Source organism: Onychostoma macrolepis, chromosome 17 (genome assembly GCF_012432095.1).
Source record: "Onychostoma macrolepis isolate SWU-2019 chromosome 17, ASM1243209v1, whole genome shotgun sequence".
In the NCBI taxonomy this organism is placed as follows: Eukaryota; Metazoa; Chordata; class Actinopteri; order Cypriniformes; family Cyprinidae; genus Onychostoma; species Onychostoma macrolepis.
In genome coordinates this window covers 31,153,912-31,171,704 of record NC_081171.1, presented here as the reverse complement: position 1 = coordinate 31,171,704, position 17,793 = coordinate 31,153,912, and the positions used below count along the sequence as shown (strand labels likewise).

Below are 17,793 nucleotides of genomic sequence, written 5' to 3'. Positions count from 1 at the left end.
TGTCTCAGTTTCAACATAATCTGACCACTGCCTTAAATCTACAAAATAAATTGAAGTGTTGTGTAAAGAACATGTGCAAATGCACATCATCAATTGTCAGAGAATAATGCTGTGAAATGTCCAGATGCTGATAATGTCATAAGATATGATGGTATTTAAAAGCCAGAGAGATCCATTCCTAAAACACAACTAACTGATGCATGATGATTGCCACACTTCTTTATTTCATCTTCTTCAGGTCCACTTTAGTCGAGGGGGTGAGTACAGTACAAGTTTATTTCTATAACATGTTTAAAAGCAGCAGAAACTGAACAAAGAGCCATACAGTTAAATTATCAGGTAGCATCATGAAACAACTCTGACCTACAGGATATATGAGATGAATAGACACCATTGTCATTGCTTTGACTCAAGCTATTGCTTTTGACTTAAATTGGTCTTAAATTGAGATTTGAATGGTTCATCTACTGAAAAGTTCTGACATACAGCAGCAGTTTAGGAGACACAAGAGAAACAATGTTCATCTATAGATTTTAAATGTACATAAAGTAAAATTTTGACATGGAAAAACGCATGTACTTGAAAGTGTATAAATGATCAACGTAAATGCAATAGCTCAGCCACGTGAAGCCTTAAAAACAAAGGGTAACACTTTAGTTGAGGGACCAATTTTCACTATTAACAAGTTGCTTATTAACATGCATATTACTAGCATATTGGTTGTTTTTTAGAACTTATAAAGCACATATTAATGCCTTATTCTGCATAACCATATTCTAGATCCCTTAATCCTACCCGATACCAACAACTACCTTAATAACTACTGATAAGCAACAAGTTGCCTGTAGCTCAAACAGTAGGGCAGATCTTGCTCCTGGAGGGGTTCGGTGGTCATGGCCATGGGTTTGAATCCCAGCAAATGCATTAACTAATACAATGAACTCCTTGAATGCAATGTCTTTGGGTAAAAGTGTCTGCCAAATGCATAAATACAAATTTATTGTGCTGATGCAGAAGAGGAGAAAGGCTGATGGCATTCACTTGTCTTCTGTAGGCACTGAGTCCCTGGGCTGAGGGCAGCGCCTCCGGTGGAGAATGTATCTGTGAGGCTTTCCTTCCCAACAGCACATTTCCAATCAGAGAGCTCATCTCGCTGGAGAGCACAGCAGTTGAGATCAACTACAAACTGGAGATAGAGATTAGCAAGGTTTGGTACAACCTAAAAAAAACCTTAAGATAAGACTAAACTGAAGTGAAACATGCAGAAGCTTTAACAGATCTTTAACGGTTCTTTTGCAGGTGGAGATGTTCGAGGTTAAATTAAAGGTCTATATAGCAAAGATAATGAATCTGACAGTGCTGATCAAGCTGATGGAGGATGACCCCGACTCTTACAGTGAGCTACAAATAGAGGAAGTGAAAATCAAAATCAAACAGGTGGAGGCTCTAATTGTGGAGTTACAGGCGTCTATACAAACCAGCTCTACCGTGCTCATATCCATACGCGAACAGGTGAAACTTTCTGAACCTCTGCTCAATCAGCATAGTACCTTTGGTGTTAGTTTAACAAAACAAACTTTTAGATATTGCACAAGAATGAGTGTGATTCTTTTCAAAATCCCTGTCAAAAGGCCATATTTTTCAACCGTAACTTCTCCCATAGATTTCAAGCTACATCCACAAACTCATAGCAACTTACATGACTACAAACTTCAAACTACTTCAGTAGTCAGATGCAACAAATGTATGGCCTACCCTGATGCTGATCTGCTGGTTTCCCCAAAAAGTTTCGTAGGTGGTTTAACAAGCAGGTCAACCAGCTTCACCAGAAAAACCATGCTGGTTGACCATACCATCACCTCTAGCTAAACTGGTGTTACAACATGGAAAAGCATAGGGTGGCCATATGTGCCATTTATATGGACACATCCTGACCAAGATTTTTATATTGCCTAAAACATCCAAAATACTTTGACCAATAACATGCAGGTATTGTACATAATCGTCCAATCGTGGCGCTTGAGAAGGTGAGATCTACAGAGAACGATCAAAGCGATGCAAATACTCGCACGTCTTTGTCCGTTCATTCGACGTGAAGAGGCGCTGCACTCCGATCATTGAATGACACAAAAGTACCGCGAGAGCAAATCGAAGGCATAAGGAGCCGTCTGCTCTGTTCTCTATAGCTCTCGTAAATGTCATACAACAATCGATCTGCAAAGTGCAAACAGCCAAAACCGGGATATTTTAGGAAATACTGAAATCCTGGCAAGGACGCATCCCGTAAAAATGTCCCATATGGTCAAGTCAAGTCAGGTCACCTTTATTTATATAGCACTTTTAACAATAGAGATTGTGTCAAAGCAACTTTCCAATATCAAAATAGGAAATAGTGTGTCAATAATGTAAAATGACAAGATTAAACACTCAATTTTCAGTTAAAGGCATTTCATTATTGAATTCAGTGACGTCATCGTCCAGCTCAGTTCAGTTTAAATAGTATCTGTGCAATCAAGTCGACGATATCGCTGGAAATTAAGTGTCCCCAACTAAGCAAGCCAGTGGCAAGGAACCAAAACTCCACTGGTGACAGAATGGAGAAAAAAACCTTGGGAAAAACCAGGCTCAGTTGGGGGCCAGTTCTCCTCTGACCAGACGAAACAGCAGTTCAATTCCAACTGCAGCAAAGTCAGATTGTGCAGAGGACTCGTATGGTTCCCGAGGTCTTGTCCTGATGGCCATCTAGGTGACAAGGTCTGCACTGGGGATCTGTCTCTGGGGCTCATCTGGGTGTCCTGATCTCCGCTGATGTTCAGGGCTGTAGAGGTCATCTCTAGGTGCTGATCCACCATCTGATCTGGATACGGACTGGATCGAGTGGCTATGGTGATCTCTGAATGAGAAAGAAACAGACTAATATTAGCGTAGATGCCATTCTTCTTACGATGTAACAAGAACATTGGGTGTTATGGGAAGTGTTTTGTGGCGAGGCTTTGTTCAGCAGAAATCAAAGTTCAGCCTTTCTGTGCTGGGTAAACATAATTTCACCAAGTACAGCATCTTCCTAGATCAATAACTTTGATGAACCTGGAACAACATTCCGATAAACCAATCAGATTTTAGGGCCAAGTTTACAGTCAATGTAAAATTATGCTTTCAAAATGAAGGATGTCGATCCAGTAACATGCCTTACAAAATCACTGCATGTTTTGCATGTTCTCGTAGTGTTACTGGGTGCCACAATAACTCAAAGACTTGGAGTGATTTGGACACTATAACCATATACTGTATGTTAGATCTCTGAACAACAGTTCAAGGATGATTTTGTACCTTTTACCTTAGATTAACACTGTGATCAAATTTTATTTTGATGAAAACAGATCAGTGTTATGATTACTGAACTGACTCAACTGGAGATCACCTACGATAAGAACCTCATTCTCGTGACACGCCGAGAATATATCATTCTTCAGCAGAAACTAGAGGAGTGTGAGAGACGCCATAATGAAATCTTTAACCCCAGCATTGGTTAGTCTTTCTCCATCAAGACACTGAATGTCAAACTCTGTTTTCAAATCATCTATAATTATAAACTCATTTACTTGTTTTATTAGGAATCTGCAATCATGGTGGAATTAGAAGAATCAGCAAACCCTTCGTCAGCCAGCTGAATGCAAATCTGAATTCAGGTTATAAGTATGGAGGATGGGGCAAAGACTCAAAGCCCCTGCCTGGTTCTGAAAACATGTACTGGTACTCCGGCTCTAGCGACACTCTGGTCAGCAGAATCACACAGTACTCTGACTACTACAATCTGATCATGAGACAGGGCTTTAAGACACATGAGCTTTATGTGCAAAATAGATATGATTGGCGAGGCACAGGAAACAACTACGTTGTACGGGAAAACACCCTGTACTATCAGTTCAGAAACCCTTTTGCTATGGGAAAGTTGAACATGACCAGTGTAACAATTGCATATAAGGTGATTCCTATGGCCAGTGCCCAATTCTCATACCATTACTCAGCCAACCAGAACCTGGACTTTGCAGCCGATGAATCCGGCCTGTGGGTAACTTATGCTACCGCGCAATCAAATGGTAAACTGGTTTTAGGGAAGATCAATGAACAGTCATTTGAAGTAGAGGAGGTTTGGCAGACCAGTATTTTCAAACCATCTGTAGGAAACACTTTCATGGTGTGTGGGGTTCTGTATGCCACAAGGTCTGTAGACACTAAAACCGAGGAGATCTTTTACACCTTTGACACTCGCACCGAACAGGAAAGCTATGTTAGTATTCCCTTTGAGAAGTTTCAGGAGTCCTATGTTTACTTGGACTACAACCCCATCGATCAGAAACTTTACATGTTCAGCAATGGTTATTATGTCAACTATCATGTTTGGTTCAACCATGAGGGCTCTAAAGATAAACTCTTGATTGGCGAGTGAACTTCAGAATATTTAAGGCAGCTGTCAAACTCAGAACAGCAATGAATGTGCTGTATTTCTGTTTGTGTAATAAACACTTGTAAGCACTATGACTTGGAGTTTTTTTTTCTTGGGACATTGTAAAATCTGTAAAAACACGCAGATGCACATGTCCACATACACACTCATTCACACCATCTTATAGGATTTATAAAAGTTTTCCACTGTGCCATCCCTTTAAGAGAGTATATATATGTACATAATGTACGACTGGCCCTCATAGCCTTTCAATTGTGTCAAAATGAATACAGTACCTGACAACAGTCTTTCCTGAAAGAGAAACAACACAATCTCATGGAAATTCGTAACTATTTTACTATTTATTTTAATACATTTTTTATGCTTTCATATAATCAGCTTAGTTATGTTTAGGGGTGGACATTGTTTACTTTTAAAAATTACTTTTTTTGATATGATTAATATCATACACATTCAAATTAAATCCCCAACTCATAAAATAGATACATTTTCACATTTCGAATATATTATCTTCATTTTCGTTTGAAATAAATGCCTCTCTGAGCTGATATGCAAAAGGAAAAAGGGGATACACTGATCAGTCACATCATTAACAACCTGACAAATATTGTGTAGTTTCCCATTGTGCCAATAAAAAACAGATCTGGGGCCTCATTTATAAAGCGTGCGTACGCACAAATTTGATCGTAGAGTGTGCGTATGCTTAAATCCACGCCAGCGGTCATATTTATAAAGACGGTCTTTGACGTGGAAAAGTGCTTAGCTTCAGGTCAGGTTCTGAGCAGACGTACGCACTTTTTATTGTCGGAGTATTGCAGGTTTTTTAAAATGTAAGCTGTTCTTGCAGCTCGCTGTTCTAAATTATGATGATTGGTGATATTTTATATGTTAATGACATAATTAGGAGTTGTTTACAAGGCAGAGAGCTGAAACCATTCATTTGCGATTCATAGATTTCACATCTGAAAGAGACGCGTATGCGCGTTTTCTGTTTGTACGTTCATTCTATGACTCAAACGTACGCATATTTGCGATATGATCGTAAGATCAAAATTAGGATGGTTTCTGCGCAACATTTTATAAATGACGCCCCTGATGTGTCGAGGCATGGACTTCAAGAGACCTCTGAACATGTCCTGTAATCTCTGACACTAAGACATTAGCAGCAGATCCTCAGGTCCTAAAAGCTTTTGGATGTGGCCTCCATGGATCAGATTTGTTGGTTCTGCACATGCTATCGATACTCAATCGGATTAAGAACTGGGGAATTTGGAAGCTAAGGAAACACCTTGAACTCTTTGTTGTGTTCGTCAAACCATTCCTGAACAGTGTTTAAAGTGTGTCAGGTTGCATTATCCTGCTGAAAGAGGTCACTGCCATCAGGGAACACTACTGCCATGAAGGTGTACATGGGCTGCAACAATCATTAGGTAGTTTATGTGTCAAAGTAACATCAGCATGAATGTCAGGACCCAAGGTTTACCAGCAAAACATTGAGCATAACACTGCAAGCCAGCCTTCTTCCCATAGACCATCCTGCAGCCATCTCTTCCCCAGGTAAATGATACACTCTCAGCTATCCACCTGATCTAAAATAAAATGTGATTCTTCAGACCAGACAACCTTCTTCCATTGCTCCATGGTTACTCACAAGCCCACTGTAGGCACTTTAAATAACATTAAAACAAGTGATTTATTATTATATATGATAGACAGGGAGGGATTAAGGAAAGAGAAAGCAGAAGTGTTTCTGTATTTAAGTCAAATATTGAAAGTGACATGGCCAAGTATGGTGTGTGTGTGTGTGTCTCTGTCTCACAGACAGACACACACAGAGCAGTGGGCAGCCATTACATTCACTCCTCCCCACCTACAATTCCTGCCAGACCTGAGACTCAAACTCACAACTTTTAGATTACGAGTCCGACTCTCTAACCATTAGGCCACAACTTCCCCAATGAAAGAGATTGCAGTTTTCAGCTGTCACTCGAAAATTGTCAAGGATTCAGTATTCCGGATAGAGGTGAGAAGATCATTCCACCAGCCAGGAATGGTGAACAAAAATGTTCTGGAAAGTGATTTTGTGCCTCTCTGTGATGGTACCATGAGGTGTCACTCACTTGTAGATCTCAGGCTTCTGGAGGGAATGTAGATTCACAACATTCTTTGGAATATAGAACATTTTGTTGGCATTAGTGGAAGTGCATTAGCATGGTTCAAATCGTACTTATCTGACTGCCATCAATTTGTAGCAGTGAATAAAGAGGTATCATATCGAACAGAAGTGCAGTATGGAGTACCTCAAGGCTCAGTACTAGGAGCGTTACTTTTCACGCTTTATATGTTGCCCTTGGGAAATATCATCAGGAAACACAAGGTTACCTTTCACTGTTATGCTGATGATACTCAGCTCTATATTTCTTAGCGGCCCGGTGAAACACACCAAAGTGAGAAACTAATGGAATGCATAGTCGTTATAAAAAACTGGAAGATGAGTAATTTCTTACTGCTAAATTCTGAAAAAACAGAGGTGTTAATTATCGGACCTAAACCCCCACATGTAATAACTTAGAACACTGTCTAACACTTGATAGCAATCTCTCCTTTGACAGCCATGTTTCTAGCATTTGTAAAACTGCATTTTTTCATCGTAAAAATGTATCTAAATTGAGACCTATGCTCTCAACGTCAAATGCAGAAATGTTAATTCGTTAATGCGTTTATGACCTCAAGGTTAGATTATTGTAATGCTTTATTGGGTGGTTGTTCTGCACGCTTAATAAACAAACTCCAGTTGGTCCAAAATGCAGCAGCTTCACATACAAATATCCTATCATAATCGTGTGTTTAGTATCTTATATAATCTATAGTGGCTGTTGTCATGTTTATTTCTGCTGTGTAAAGCCTTAACATGTGCTCTGCTAAAACTCATGTTGTTTGTGATTTCTTAACAGTGTTGGGCAGTAACTAGATACTAGTAACTTAGTAATAATATTACTTTTTGCAGTAACTAGTAGTGTAACTAATTACTGATAAGATTTCAGTAATAATATTACAGTTACTTTCCATAAAACAGCTTAGTTACTTTTGATGCCTCAACCCCGCTGATTTAAAATCTAACAATCAAATAATTTGTAGATTATTTTCATAATTTTCCTGACTCGCACATGCATGTGATGTCCCCAGTGCAGCAGGCAAGCTTGGAATATGGATAAGCTCACATTCAGCAGATAGAAATATTGCATTATATTGATTTTGTCAGGAAAAATGATCTGTTGTGTAAGTTGTGGCTTTACTTTACTCTGCCAGTACATCCCTCTGATCAGCATGTGGTAGATTATATTAATATAATTACAAATATTTTTGGAAAATTAAACAGTTTCTTACAAACTCATGTGATTTGATAAAATACATAACGAAATTTAATCGCATATGGGTAACGGAAAAAGCTACACATGACAATGAGATGAATACAACACTTCTACTTGAATGTCACTATCAATCAATATTGAGTGTTTGTAATAACTTCTGACTGCGATCCAATGTGGATTTTGGTCAAATGATGAGGCAGAAATATGTTGTTAGTAACATTCTAGAAGAATTTTATCTGGAAGATACAGTTACTTCTGAGATTCTCGTCCCGTTCCTTTTTGAAGTGTATTCTGAAAGTTTAAAGTGCTCCGAACTTCCTACAACTTCCTATGACTCAAGGTGTAATCTGTCTAATTCCTAAACCCAAGAAAGATTTACTGCTTATTGATAATTGTAGACCCATTAGTTTGTTGAATAATGATTACAAAATATTTGCTCTTGTTTTTGCTCAAAGATTCAAATTAGTATTAGATTCAATAATTGATGAAAATCAATCTGGGTTTATTAGAAAAAGACATATACAGTGAGGCAAAAAAGTATTTAGTCAGCCACCAATTGTGTAAGTTCTCCCACTTAAAAAGATGAGAGAGGCCTGTAATTTTCATCATAGGTATACCTCAACTATGAGAGACAAAATGAGAAAAAAAAAAATCCAGAAAATCACATTGTAGGATTTTTAAAGAATTTATTTGCAAATTATGGTGGAAAATAAGTATTTGGTCAATAACAAAATTTCATCTGAATACTTTGTTATATACCCTTTGTTGGCAATGACAGAGGTCAAACGTTTTCTGTAAGTCTTCACAAGGTTTTCACACACTGTTGCTGGTATTTTGGCCCATTCCTCCATGCAGATCTCCTCTAGAGCAGTAATGTTTTGGGGCTGTCGCTGCGCAACACGGACTCCAAAGATTTTTGATGGGGTTGAGATCTGGAGACTGGCTGGGCCACTCCAGGACCTTGAAATGCTTCTTCGAAGCCACTCCTTCGTTGCCAGGCGGTGTGTGTTTGGGATCATTGTCATGCTGAAAGACCCAGCCACGTTTCATCTTCAATGCCCTTGCTGATGGAAGGAGGTTTTCACTCCAAATCTCACGATACATGGCCCCAATCATTCTTTCGTTTACACGGATCAGTCGTCCTGGTCCCTTTGCAGAAAAACAGCCCCAAAGCATGATGTTTCCACCCCCATGCTTCACAGTAGGTATGGTGTTCTTTGGATGCAACTCAGCATTCTTTCTCCTCCAAACACGACAAGTTGAGTTTTTACCAAAAAGTTCTATTTTGGTTTCATCTGACCATATGATCATCCAAATGCTCTCTAGCAAACTTCAGATGGGCCGGACATGTACTGGCTTAAGCAGGGGGACACGTCTGGCACTGCAGGATTTGAGTCCCTGGCGGCGCAGTGTGGTACTGATGGTAGCCTTTGTTACTTTGGTCCCAGCTCTCTGCAGGTCATTCACTAGGTCCCCCGTGTGGTTCTGGGATTTTTGCTCACAGTTCTTGTGATCATTCTGACCCCACGGGGTGAGATCTTGCGTGGAGCCCCAGATCGAGGGAGATTATCAGTGGTCTTGTATGTCTTCCATTTTCTAATAATTGCTCCCACAGTTGATTTCTTCACACCAAGCTGCTTACCTATTGCAGATTCAGTCTTCCCAGCCTGGTGCAGGTCTACAATTTTGTTTCTGCTGTCCTTTGACAGCTCTTTGGTCTTGGCCATGGTGGAGTTTGGAGTTGGACTGTTTGAGGTTGTGGACAGGTGTCTTTTATACTGATAACGAGTTCAAACAGATGCCATTAATACAGGTAACGAGTGGAGGACAGAGGAGCCTCTTAAAGAAGAAGCTACAGGTCTGTGAGAGCCAGAAATCTTGCTTGTTTGTAGGTGAGCAAATACTTATTTTACCAAGGAATTTACCAATTAATTCTTTAAAAATCCTACAATGTGATTTTTCTGGATTTTTTTTTTTCTCATAGTTGAGGTATACCTATGATGAAAATGACAGGCCTCTCTCATCTTTTTAAGTGGGAGAACTTGCACAATTGGTGGCTGACTAAATACTTTTTTGCCCCACTGTATTTAATAATATCAGACTTATTTTTGATCTTATTGACTACTCTGATCTCATTAAAGATGATAGTTTTATATTGTTTTTAGATTTTTTTAAAGCCTTTGATACCGTCGAGCATCCTTTTATTTTTTATTGTTTAGAACGCTTTGGGTTTGGGAGCTATTTCAGCAATGCCATGAAAACTCTTCATGTGGGTGGCAATAGTTTAGCAGTAAACTAGCAGTAAAATTAAGTCAAGGCACCACACAAAGATTTTATTTGAAAAGAGGTGTGAGGCAAGGTTGCCCAGTTTCAGTTGATCTTTTTCTTATTGTTGCTCAGGCGTTTAGTCATTTTATTAAATCAAGTGGGTTAGAAGGAATTCAAGTTGAAGGGAGAAGTGTCTTGATAAGTCAGTTGGCCGATGACACGGCTCTTTTTAAAAAAAATGCTTATCAAATTCAGTCGGCTATCAAAAATATAGAAATTTTCTCTAGTGCCTCGGTTCTTTGTTTGAATTTACAAAAATGTGAATTGTTTGCCTTGAAGAGTTGCCATGACAAATCCTTTTGTAATATTCCTGTAACGGATGCTCCAATCTATTTAGGTATGACTATCTCCAGAGATGAGCAGGGCAGAATCTCACAAAATTTGAATCCTGTGATCAAAAAAGTAAAGAGCAGATTTAATATTTGGTTACAGAGAGATTTATCTCTTAAATTCTTCCTCAATTCATTCAGACAGTAAAACAAATAAGATAATTGATCAAACAATGTTGAATTTTCTGTGGAAAAATTGTGTGCATTATATTAGAAAATCTGTGATAGTTAATTCATATAAAAATGGTGGTCTTGATTATTTAGATTCTTCAATCTTAAATAACACTTTCAAAATTAACTGGTTGAAGTATTTCTTGAAAAACCCTTTTTCTGTGTGGAATTCAGTATCTAGTACAGTTTTTGACCAACTTGGTGGTCTCTCATTTTTGTTAATGTGTGATTACAAAATTGAAAAACTGCCTGTTAAATTGTCAGCTTTTCACAGGCAAGCACTTTTGGGGTGAAAGTTAATTTACAAGGACAATTTTTCTCCACACCAGTATTATATCTGGAATAATTGTAATATTCTGTATAAACACAAGAGTATATTTATGAAAACCTGGTTTGATAAAGGGATTCTTTTGGTAGGACAGTTGTTGAATTCTCAAGGGTATTTAATGACTTATGATGAATTTCTTTCATATTTTAATTTCCCTGTAACCCCGAAAGAATATGCCTCTGTAATTGGAGCTATCTCTTCTAGTATTGTGTCTTTGTGTAGAGGTATTTCATACTCTAAACATGCTTCTTTATGTCACCCTGATGATACTTTCTGTAGCAGAATTTGTTTTTCATCTAGAAATAGTAATAATAATAAGGCTATACGTTTATTGTTTCAAAAATAAATTGTTAGTAAGCCAAGTGCTATTTTCTATTGGTCTAAGTTTATCAGAAATATTAATTGGAGGAAAGTTTGGGTGTTACCTAATAAATATCTCATTACAAATAAAATTAAAGAAATTTCATTTAAGATACTGCATAAATATTACCCTGCTAAACATTTTTTAAGCAGATTTATTGAAGATATAGATGTAAACTGTTCATTCTGTTCACGACACCCTGAAACGGTAGCTCATATTTTCTGGCATTGTCAATATACGAAGAGGTTATGGCGGGAGGTTTCTAGATTTATAAATGACAAAGTGATGTGCAATTTTCTTTTACTATATGAACATGTAATATTTGGTTTTTTGAACTATGACAAGAAGTTTGAAAATAAGGCTTACATAATTAATCTCTTGATTATACTTGTAAAGTTTCATATTCATCGTTGTAAATTCAGCAATCAGAAGCCTCTTTTTTCTGTGGTACGTAAGGAATTAGATATCTATATAAGCTCCATTAAGGAGAGTACAAACAAAAAAGTGTGTATTTGGTATATTTAAGTTATTGTGATTTAGTAAGGCCTTTCATTATTTTATTTTATTTTAATTTATTTGTTTACTTTATAGATACATGTATAGTTTTAATATGTACTTTTATTTTTTCCTGTGTATACCCTTGGCACTTCTGTTCTGTATTTGTTCAAGCATTAATAAAAAAAAATTAAAAAAAGATACACAGTTACAACTCCTGTGGGGCGTGAAGAAACAGTAATGTAACTAGTAGTGTAACTAATTACTGTTGCCAGAAAGTAATAAGTAAAGTAACAATATTACTTTTGAAAGGAGTAACTAGTAATGAGTATTACTCACTATTGAGTAACTAGCCCAATACTGGTTCTTAAGTTGCCAGGGATACATTCCAAGTATAATACACATTAGTAAAAGGTCTATATACACTTTGGGCGGCCGCGGTACATTATAAAAGTAGCCCAAAAAACCACAACCCACGGCTCTGTAATTTTGATTACAATGATAGATCACCTTCCGCGCTGCGATAACGGGAAGAAGTTGGGGTCAAACCTTATCAAACGATTAATTTGTGTAAAACAAATATTAACACGTTAACGTTGACACCCCTAATATATATATATATATACTGTATATATACTGTATACAGTGGATAAACTAATGAAAAATAAAGCATCAACTGGTGCAGACTTTTCCCAACAGCACAGCAGTAATGACTTTTTTACTTACAACAGAGAAAATTCTAACCATGTAGCCATCGGCTATAGTATAGCATGCACTATAGATCCCCTGAGGAACAATTTCACTCATTCTTTGCCACAGGAGAGGAAGAATTGTATAATCTTGTTAAATCATCTAATTCAACAGCATGTACTTTAGACCCTATACTGACTTAGCTGCAGAGGGCAGAGGTCATCATGGTCACTCTGACTGGTCTATGTAGCCCCATACGCAGCAGACTGCAATGCACTGTGTTCTGACACCTTTCTATCATGGCCAGCATTGAGTTTTTCAGCTCTTCTGTGTAATCAGACTCGTCATGCTAACCCTTTGCTTCTCATGTGCAGCATTAAACCTTGGGTGACCATGACCCCTGACACTGATTCACTGGTTGACCTTCCTTGTACCAGGTAGTGACCACAGCTCCACAAGACTTGCCATTTTGGAGATGCTCTGACTCTGTAATCTCTATTTGGCTCTTGTCAAAGTCACTCAGATGTTTTCCTTTTTCCAACACATTAAATTTAAGAACTTACTTTTCCATTATTCCCTATTATATCCCAACCATATAGTCAATGTTATTCACTTCATCTGTCAGTATTTTTAATGTTGTGGCTCTTTAACAGTACTCATCTTCCCCCTAGTACTCATGGTGAACATACGAACATTTCTGTTTCCACTACCTCTTATGAATGCTACTCTCTGCTTCTTCAGCTGGTCTTTCTCAATCTTTTCTTTTCTCAGGTTCATATAATTTATGTAGGAAAATAAAATACTTTCACATTACATCTATAAGAACGTGAATTTTAAGAGACAATACATGTACCTTTACTATGAAATACTTGCAAAACTCTATTAGAAGTATGAACTACTTCATAATTAACAGAGAAAATTAAGGAATATATACACCTTTGCTATAAAATATTGCTGAAATAGTTTGAATCACCTTATAATTTAGAATGGGGTATTCCCTGTGATTTATTTCTTATTGAAAATGTTTTGTGCGTGTTGTTTGGAGCTGAAACACTCCAAAGAGTTGAATGCATTATTTTTGCGTGGACAGATGATTGGATGGACAGACAGATGGATAGAGGTCTAGAACACACCAGCAGCTCAGTCATTGTAATGGTGTGTTATAAAAATAATTCATGTAATACTTTCAACAGGTTTTGTAAACAATGTTTCCTCTCAGGTCGATTATAAAATTGCACAATAATTCACCATATGTTGTCCACCAATAAAATGTCTTAAGCAAACATAAACTGTGTGCATAACCTACGTCATTGCTCATCCACTGGATATCAACCACAATACACATGAGAATAAGACATGTGCTGTAGATTAGTTCTGATAACATGCTGTATATAAGGCTGTATCTGAGAAAGCGAAACACATTTTAAAAAGAGATGCGCAATGGATCTCCTGTTGCTTGTCCTCCTGTTTTTGGCTCCTGCACACTCCTGGCTGGTAAGAGTCCTGCTGACCATCATGATCTCAGCCTTGAGTCATAAAGCCATGATGCTGTTTTCCCTTCTGTTGTCTAGTCACTGGAGGATTGGGGCTCTGGCAGTGTTGAAGGCTCCGTCGGGGAGTTTGGACAGTGTGTTTGTAATGTGTTCCTGCCCGATACTTCATTCCCAGCAGACCGTGTGGAGCACATGCAGACCACCTCAAGTCAACTGTCTGTAGAAATCAAGCTCCAGATTAACAAGGTACATTATATTCATAGTTCATATAGTTTAGATGAGTAGTTTTGCTCAGGATGTGGATTTTATATTAGACCCAGCCAGTGTTTTTAGTTAATAGTGTCTGTAGTTTGCATTAACAGTCTGAATGTCTGAAGTACTTATAATTGATCACTTATAATTTATCAGTTGATCACTTTTGCCTCACAGCAAGAAGGTCCCCCCTTCGAATGTAGATTCCTGTGTGGATTTTGCATATTCTCCCCCGTTCTGTGTAGGTTTCCAAGGGGTGCCTAAGGAGCTGGGACCATGCAAAGACCATGTTCATCCTTGTCGTATTTTCTTTCACCCTGTGTAGTGCTGTTGATGGCTTTGAGTGCATCACACATTCTGCCCATGTTCACAGGGGCGGACTTAGTGATTTGGGGGCCCTAATCAAATTCCAGGTATGGGGCCCCCAACACAACAACTATGTGCTCTTTTACGCCTAACCCTTATTCTGCTCGCTCACTCTCATAGTTTATAGTTTATTTATCCTTTCACAACCAGTAAATAATCAGTCAACCTGATGCTGTTCTAAAGCCATATTAGGCTACCTTATTTTTATTTATTTTTTTCAGATCACAAAAGAAAAAAAAAAATGCTTGCACTTGTCCATTTAATAAATTGTAAACTTTTTTTCAATCTTTTTACAAACATAAAAACTCATTCCGTATTCCAAGTGTTCTGAAGGCACACTTCAAGTAGGGTTTGCCGAGAAACAAATTGTAAATGTAATCTATTAAGTGTAAATCTCCAGTCATCGCATTTGTGCCATTATACAAGTGCGTTGCAGTTTGTGCTGGCGTGCCTAGGAAAACCACACAAGAGAGTCCTTTTGAAACAGCAAGTCAAATAAAATGATGACTTGAAACACAATACTTTCTTTACTGAGGTGAATGTCTCTGTTCTGAGCCTATGTGCGCAAAGAGCGCTCCCTCATATAATCACTAAAAGCTGTCACTCAGTTCATTGCGATCTCACAACTTTCCGTCAATAAGCTCTTTACACTGCACAATGAATCTCTTATTTACATCGTATCTACACTTTGTTATAATTAGAGGATTCACGGAGGAGCCGTGAGAGAACACTTCTGGTCATTGTGTTCAAGAAATCAACAGATATGTCTGTGATTGGCTACATTGCTCAACGCTGCAAATATGTTTTGCCAATATCAGATGGGGCCCCCTGATTCCCAGGGGCACCTAAGTGGCCACTTACCTCACTTATTAAGTCCGCCCCTGCATGTTCATCTGTCTGATTGAGGTCTACCACATGACAGATATGACTCTGTGATTGGACAAATGATCTTTAACAACAACAACTAAAGATATTCTCCTTCTCGCCGTTAGTAAATCAATGCATTTTGCTATTGTAATACATGATTACATGGTTACTTTTATGTTTTCAGCTAATGACCCACCAGCCGAAAAGTACTGGTCTACATGATCAACTGTTTCTCATTTGCTGCAACTCAAATCATTTCTATTTCACATGTTTAGATCAGCAGTCTGAAGGTTCAGCTGGAAGTTCTTCTCGGCAGTCTCTCCAACCTGACGGCTCGTGTGGAGAGTCTGGAGAGCGGACCGGACAAGTACATCAAACTGGAGTTTGAGCTCCTCCGCATTGAGCTCAGAGAGTTTGAGGCTCTGGTCACACAACTGAAAGCATCTCTAAACTCCTCTTCACCAGCCTTCGAGAGTCTCTACATAGAGGTGAAGCTTCCTTCACTTACACCAGCGGTTTTCAATTCAATTCAAAACTGTGTTCTGATTGGCATGGTCGCTACACAGTGTTCATTGCTACCTACTCCCTGAGCATCGAAATCCATTGATGTTTTTATTGATGCGTTAATGCCCTTTAAATGGAACATATATGCTTGCTCGAGCTGGAATCATGGCGGAATATCCTGTGATGTCCACTTTGCAGGGCACTTACAGTCGAATAGAACAAACGTCTGAAGTGATAAGAGATACATACAAAATATGCAGAGCGGGAGTCAAGGACTGGAATTGAAAACCGCTGACTTACACTAAACATGCCATTATAGTATTTGCATGGGTCTAATTTGATTTCTTTGTAAGATTCGCAATATGAGTTTAATTGTTGACCAACTGGAGAGCTATGACCGGAGCAACTTAGAAGTGATTCGCATCGAGTTTGCCAAACTTCAGCGGAAACTGGAGAAATGCCAGGATGACAAGGATGACTTCTCTAATGCAGAAATAGGTAGGCTAACGCTTATTTTCTGTCAATGTTAAGAGAGAAGTTTTATCTTAAGTTTACATTGTCTTGTATATGATGCATGCTACATGAAGGAGATTATTCTGAATGATATATTTTAATTACATTTTAAGTATTGCACACATACAAATATTTACAGATCTCCATTTGTGAGAAATGAATGGAAATATTGATTTAAATATTCTTGCATTTTTAGAATTTATTGGTTTCATTGATTTCTCCTAGGGTCCTGTAAGCATGGAGGTATTCTCAGGATTGGAAAGCCCATCGTCAGCCAGCTGAATGCAAATCTGAATTCAGGTTATAAGTATGGAGGATGGGGCAAAGACTCAAAGCCCCTGCCTGGTTCTGAAAACATGTACTGGTACTCCGGCTCTAGCGACACTCTGGTCAGCAGAATCACACAGTACTCTGACTACTACAATCTGATCATGAGACAGGGCTTTAAGACACATGAGCTTTATGTGCAAAATAGATATGATTGGCGAGGCACAGGAAACAACTACGTTGTACGGGAAAACACCCTGTACTATCAGTTCAGAAACCCTTTTGCTATGGGAAAGTTGAACATGACCAGTGTAACAATTGCATATAAGGTGATTCCTATGGCCAGTGCCCAATTCTCCTACCATTACTCAGCCAACCAGAACCTGGACTTTGCAGCCGATGAGTCCGGCCTGTGGGTAACTTATGCTACCGCGCAATCAAATGGTAAACTGGTTTTAGGGAAGATCAATGAACAGTCATTTGAAGTAGAGGAGGTTTGGCAGACCAGCGTATTCAAGCAGTCAGTCACAAACGCGTTCATGATTTGTGGCGTTCTGTACGTGACCAGGTCAGTAGATACTCAAACAGAGGAGATCTTTTACACCTATGACACCAATAAAAATGAGGAAAGCCACGTTAGCATTCCCTTTGAGAAATTCCAGGACTTTTACATGTACCTGGACTACAATCCCACCGATCAGAGACTTTACATGTTTAACAACGGTTACTATGTGTATTACAATGTGAAGTTCAAGGTTGCTTAGATGAACTACTGCTTTCAAAATGACTTGAAATTTAATCCGTTTCATGTGGAAATGGAAATATTGCAATAAAATGATACACAAGCATAATTTCTTGCATGTTTTAATCTTATGTGTCATAGTGGTGCAGGTTTATCAAGAATTTAAACTTTAAATAATTAAACATTTAGTAAAAATATATACAGTATATTTTATTCATATTTTATGTATCAGGTTCATATAGTATTAC

The 17,793-nt window shown here is 38.2% G+C and overlaps 2 protein-coding genes across 2 annotated transcripts; both read left to right on the top strand.

Annotated features, from left to right (window-relative positions):
• The first annotated feature begins 203 nt into the window (after positions 1–203).
• olfm4.1 (olfactomedin 4, tandem duplicate 1) lies at positions 204–4,450 on the top strand. The gene is made up of 5 exons (XM_058748645.1): positions 204–257; positions 1,055–1,207; positions 1,300–1,512; positions 3,381–3,528; positions 3,615–4,450. The coding sequence occupies exons 1-5, from the start codon at positions 204–206 to the stop codon at positions 4,448–4,450; spliced, it is 1,404 nt and encodes a 467-aa protein (XP_058604628.1).
• An 8,513-nt stretch (positions 4,451–12,963) lies between these two features.
• Positions 12,964–17,643, top strand: olfm4.2 (olfactomedin 4, tandem duplicate 2). Its single transcript, XM_058749615.1, has 5 exons — positions 12,964–12,978; positions 14,113–14,280; positions 15,795–16,007; positions 16,377–16,521; positions 16,762–17,643. Exons 2-5 carry the CDS (start codon positions 14,227–14,229, stop codon positions 17,565–17,567), a joined length of 1,218 nt encoding a protein of 405 aa, XP_058605598.1. The 5' UTR covers positions 12,964–12,978; positions 14,113–14,226; the 3' UTR covers positions 17,568–17,643.
• The last annotated feature ends 150 nt before the right edge of the window (positions 17,644–17,793 follow it).

What these genes read in the sequence shown, in the direction of transcription:
- olfm4.2 (XM_058749615.1), top strand. Translation starts at nt 14,227, where the DNA reads ATGCAGACCACCTCAAGTCAACTGTCTGTAGAAATCAAGCTCCAGATT. An exon ending in TCAAGCTCCAGATTAACAAG is followed by an intron (nt 14,281 to 15,794) that starts GTACATTATATT and finishes TCACATGTTTAG; the next exon opens with ATCAGCAGTCTGAAGGTTCA. An exon ending in TCGAGAGTCTCTACATAGAG is followed by an intron (nt 16,008 to 16,376) that starts GTGAAGCTTCCT and finishes TTTCTTTGTAAG; the next exon opens with ATTCGCAATATGAGTTTAAT.
- olfm4.1 (XM_058748645.1), top strand. Translation starts at nt 204, where the DNA reads ATGATTGCCACACTTCTTTATTTCATCTTCTTCAGGTCCACTTTAGTC. An exon ending in TGGAGATAGAGATTAGCAAG is followed by an intron (nt 1,208 to 1,299) that starts GTTTGGTACAAC and finishes GTTCTTTTGCAG; the next exon opens with GTGGAGATGTTCGAGGTTAA. An exon ending in TCATATCCATACGCGAACAG is followed by an intron (nt 1,513 to 3,380) that starts GTGAAACTTTCT and finishes TGATGAAAACAG; the next exon opens with ATCAGTGTTATGATTACTGA.